The sequence below is a fragment of the Lathyrus oleraceus genome, chromosome 5 (genome assembly GCF_024323335.1).
Source record: "Lathyrus oleraceus cultivar Zhongwan6 chromosome 5, CAAS_Psat_ZW6_1.0, whole genome shotgun sequence".
NCBI classification, from domain to species: domain Eukaryota; kingdom Viridiplantae; phylum Streptophyta; class Magnoliopsida; order Fabales; family Fabaceae; genus Lathyrus; species Lathyrus oleraceus.
Genome location: NC_066583.1, coordinates 578,609,617 through 578,615,081, shown reverse-complemented (window position 1 = coordinate 578,615,081; position 5,465 = coordinate 578,609,617). Strand labels below are relative to the sequence as shown.

The 5,465-nt window shown below is 33.1% G+C and overlaps 1 protein-coding gene across 1 annotated transcript; it reads right to left on the bottom strand.

Moving 5' to 3' along the window:
• Positions 1-387: 387 nt before the first annotated feature.
• LOC127086613 (chitinase 2) lies at positions 388-1,299 on the bottom strand. Its single transcript, XM_051027395.1, has one exon. It carries the CDS (start codon positions 1,282-1,284, stop codon positions 388-390), a length of 897 nt encoding a protein of 298 aa, XP_050883352.1. The 5' UTR covers positions 1,285-1,299.
• Between the last annotated feature and the right edge of the window lie 4,166 nt (positions 1,300-5,465).

Sequence of the window (5,465 nt, the reverse complement as noted above, 5' to 3'; positions counted from 1 at the left end):
TTTTTCAAAACCCTTATGAGTTTAAACATTTAAAAGAGTGGTCATGGGGCACTCCATTTATTTCTGTTTTAAATTTGACCAACTTTACTAGAAGTAAAAAATAGCTTTAAAGATCACCTTATATAATTTATTTAAAAAAAAAAGACTTACCCTTAAAACCAAGTTGAATAAATATATATATATATATATATATATATATATATATATATATATATATATATATATATATATATATATATATATATATATATAGAGAGAGAGAGAGAGAGAGATATATGAAATCAAACATGTATATACATTGACATATATATTTAGACAACAAAGTCTCATCATGAGTACTAATTAACTACATATTAAAATAATTGAACACACGTATATGACATGTAATCAAGCCAAGAGCGCCTGCGATTGCTTCTCAAAGCGAAAACCATTTCCCATTGAGTCATCAGCAGACCAGACAAAGATACCATGGAGTTTGTGCTGACTCTTTAGCCTTTGACATGCCTTAAAAAATCCGTGACTTGGAGACAATCCACCACTCCCATCACTAATGAAACTCACCAACACCTTCCCATCCTTATAATTTGAACTCTGCTTATTGAAGTAATCAATAAATTGAGACACGGTTGTACCTTTATCATATGCATAAAATTGGAAATTAACATAATCTATAACATGCCCATAACTTTTCCATAAGGCCAAGTAATGACTCTGAACTTGATCATCATCAAAAGGAGCAATAGAAGCAAAACTTATGACTCCATTTGTTTTAAGAGTTTGTATTAACCTTCCAATGCACTCTGCAAAGGTCTCTGGGTCTGCTTTGAAATGCTCGTAGTCGATGTCAATTCCGTCCAAGTTGTACTCTTTGATTATTTTTGTGAGTGAAGAAACTGCATTAGAGAGCCATGAATCAACCGAAGATGGATCGAAATAAGCATAACCACCATCAACACTGTCACCTCCAAGACTGAGAGCTACTTTGACATTTGAATATTGGTTTTTGATGGAAGAAACTTGGGAGGGGCTAAGATTATTAGTGTCCCAAAAGATGTTGAACTTTCCATTGGTGGGAGAAGGAGAAGATGAGGTGTCGTAGTCGATACCGAAGGAGAGAATGAAATGGAATTGAACACTTGGGTTGATTGGAACATCTGAGAATTTAACGTTGTTGGAATCAGCACCTATGTATTCTCTGAATAGGTTTGAGGTTGTTGTTGTTGTTCCTAAATGGGTTGATGAAATGAAGAATAATAATATGAAAACTGTTTTAACCTTTTCCATTGTTGTTCAACTAAGATAATTAAAGAGACTGTTATGAATTGCAAATGAATATGTTTTTTGCATTGCATTGAATTTGATACTCTTATTTATACATAGTAACGCAACGACTAGTATATCAACATAATAGAGGAAGGAGGATGAATTAACTTTTTGCAATATAAAATTTTATTTATCTATTTATGCTTGCCGTTTTGGCCATCCTTTTTATAAAAATAATAATTTTATAAGAATAATTTGATAGGCCTTATTTGTTGAAGCTTGTTTTGAAACTAAACCGCCGTTTACGGTAACTTCCACTATTTTATTTTTGTGACCAGTTTCTTAGTTTTTCTAGACTTGTGTGATCTTTAATAATTCTACTGAATGTTAAAAGTATATGATAGCTAGCAATAGGACAAAAGCCTAAGACACCATACAGAGGACACAGGATTATATCTGTAGACACTCAATTTTCTTACATTTGATTAATCACGTGTAAAATTGTACATAAATTAATTGATAAAATTATTAATTTACATTATATTGAAAAATATGACTAATAATCATGTAGTTCAATTAACTATAAGTTTGATAATAAATTAAATTAATTGTTTATTTAACTTAATTAACAAATTGTATGTATTTTAATGTGATTAGCTAGATGTTATTGGATTAGAAAAAAATTGTAAATATCATTATTATTTTAATTTTATATTAAATTATAGTTTTGATCCTCATATTTTATATTATTTAGGAAATTAATTTTTTATTTTAAATTCAAATAATTTTAATCTTCTCTCACATTTTTCATAAAATATTGATAAGTTATTTGTTTTTTAATTTATATTTTTATTTATAAAAAATTTCAATATCTTTATATACGATAATTTGTCGGTTCATTTGAATTTTTCATTTAAAAATGAAAATATAACTAATTTTAAGTGTAAAAGTATAAAAGAGAACTAAATCTATTTAAATTTAAAATAAGAGAATTAATTTCATGAGTCAAATAAATTAAAAGATCAAATCGGTAATTAAACCTTAGTTTTATATCGACAACATTAAGAGTGTGTTCAAGATACAACTACTACATTATAACTAAAATAAGAATCTCTTTTCCACGTCTTTAAATTATTCTTGACTTCAAAAAAGTAATTGGAAGAATATAAATGAATGGTATTGAAGGTAGAGAAAAACAAGAAAGGGGACTTTGAATTGTTTTCACAGGAATTAAAAGATTTTCGCAATAACACACGCAAAGAAGAAATAATAACGACATAAACGATTTATCCTGGTTCGCTTGAAAATCAAAGCTACTCCAGTCCACACAGCCAAGGTGATTTCTCCTTCAACAAGGACTTAATCCACTAATCTCAACAGATTACAAAGTCCGGCTAAGGATTCAACAACCTCTTAGCCATCTCAAGTCTACAAACCTAAATAAGTCACTTGAGGAATAAAAAATAATTACAAGAATTACAAAGTGTTTCGCTAGATGCTTCTAGATAAGCAGTATAGACAAAATTTAAGAACAGTGAAAGATAACCACACAATATTGAGCAACACCTCTTGTATGGAAACTTTTTCTTACAATAACAGTGGTGAAGAAATAACCAGAGTATGCAGAGCGTGAGTTGTTCTTCGTAAGGGTGGTGAAAAGTTGTATGATAAAGTTGTTGTATCAAAGTTGTTGTTTTGGCAAATTGTGAAAAGGCTCTTATATAGCACTTGAGATAATACTGTTGGGGGAAATCAATAAAGATTTTGTGCCAACTGTAGGACACAAATGTAGTAAATTCCTTGTCCTTTCCATAGCAGACTATGAGCATAATCAAATGTTTCCTTAAAAGGATTGTACTACAATTTGAATGCTTCCAACTTAAGTTTCTGACCAGGTGACATTTGATGGCGTGTTTCAGAGCATGTGTCAAAGTGAGGTGAGCATGATCAAAGTCTTCAGAGTTAGAGTCTTCAGATATCTCTTTGTAGAGTCTTCAGATAGAGTTCTCAGAATCAGATCATCAGAGCTTGAACTTCAGAGTCAGATTTTTCAGGTGATTGCTCCTCAGATGCATTCTGTTCAGAGTCATATGTGATTTCTCTTTGTGTTGGATCAGCGCTTCTGGATTACTTCAGATGCCAAATATTAGCTTCTTAAAAATCAGAAGGTGACTTATCAGGGTTATTTCAACTTAGAATCCTACACACTTAGAAAACTGTTAGGATACCAAATTGTTTCATTCTTTGTTATCATCAAAACTTAGAGATACATTGCAGAATCAAAATCTTGTTCTAACAATCTCCCCCTTTTGATGATGACAAAATTTAGGATTTTGATGAAACAATAAGTACTTTAAGAGATACTAAACTGAAAATGATCAGAGTTAGATAGAAAAGTTACTCCCCTTGAGATTAGCAATCTCCCCCTAAGTCTGATACTTAAAAATGATTTTTAAAGATATTTAGTATCAGATATGGGTTTCTAGGGTAGAGAATTTCTTACCAAATCTTCTTAGGTTGCTTGACATGATTTAGTAGTTTCTCAGATAAGAATTCAAGCTTCCCTTGGTTCAGATAGGTCCTAAAAAATGACTTAGAACTATGCAATAATTTTATGTCATAATGTAAGCAGTGCATTTATGAGATTTAGATACAATAATTCATCAAAAGACTTATATCTAATTCTCCCCCTTTTTGTCAGATTCAAAAAGTAAAGAAACCATAATTTCATTGATTAGAAAACTTCAGAAAGTACAGCGAGAAAAGATCAGAAAATAAGCCTTAGAACTAAAAACACTTAGAAAATTTTAAAGAAAAATCCTAAAGTGTCTAAGGTTTAGGTGGAGGAGGCATCCTCTGAAGTAGCTCGGCTAGCAGGTTCTGAATGATGTTGTTGACCTAATCTTGTTTGTCTAGTCTGGTTCTAACCAGTTGTTGTTCCTTCTGTAACTCTTCCAGAGTTCTGATGACCAAAGGGGCAAGATCAGTTGTTGATGACTCTCCCTGAGTCAGAGCAACCTTAGCAACTTTCTCAGATTGAGCCTTCTGAGCAGCTTCTGCTTCTTTCTCATCTTTCTCTTTTGCAGCAGCTTCTGCAGCTGCTTTCTCAGCAGCCTCCTTGACAACTTTCTCAGTTGCTTCCCCTTTAGCCTCTTCTGTCGCTTCCTTTGCTAACCTAGTTTCTAACCTTTCCTCAACACTTTTGTTAAAGTCATTTCTGACTTCTTCAAAAAGGCTCTTCATCTTGGAAATCTCATATGTCATCCATCTGATGAATATGTTCCAGTTAGTCCTTACTTCATAAGGTCTCTCACTGGTGTTGGATTCGTCAGAGAGCTTCTTGAACATAAAAGCTAGACTTTCCAAGAACTTGGCTAATGCCACATCAAAGGTTGGTAGGGTGATTTCAGGTTCAGAAGGTTCAGGAATTTGTTGGTCTGTCGGTACAAAAAGAGTTCTTTTTGAGTCAATTGTAGCTTGAATATCTTCAAGGTTTGGGTAGGTTAGGTCAGGATGATCTGAACCAGAATGTTCAGAAGTTGTGGTGAGGTCATAGTAAGGAGGGGTGTTATGGGTGGTGGATAAGGTTGGTGAGAGGGGTTCGTTGAACAACATTGCTTCAAAATATGGGATGAAGGTTGTTTGGAGGTTGAAGAGAGGTAATGGAGGAGAAGGTGTAGGTATGATGGTTCTGAGAGGGATGGGGTCAGAGTTTGTGGGTTCTGATGGAAAGGATTGAGAAGGAGTAGGTTCAGAATGAATTGGTATGGGTGATGTTAGTTTAGATGAGGTAGGTGGTGAAGAAGTTTGGTGAGAAGGGAGTGAGGTTGCTGGTTGTTGAGATTTGGATTTTTCAGTGAGAACTGTAGCGGTAAATTAATGACCATCAAGCTATGGATAAACTTGACGTCAATAAAACCAGAGTTGCCACCGTGTTTTTATTGTTTCCAAAGGAAAAGAGAAAAGTACGAACAAAACCCAAGGATAAGAAGTTTTCAAATCAAAACTAATAAAATTCCAGAGATTACAGATAAGGGGGTTGGTTACACATAGGGAATGTGTTAGCATCCAAAGTGTCCTAGGTACTCCTAGGGAGCCCTTTTTTGTGTGCATATGTTTTCGGGTATAAATCATGTTTGATAAATATAGAGTGTGGGGATGAGAAAAGAATTCACTGATTATATTTTTGTGTTTGACAAGAC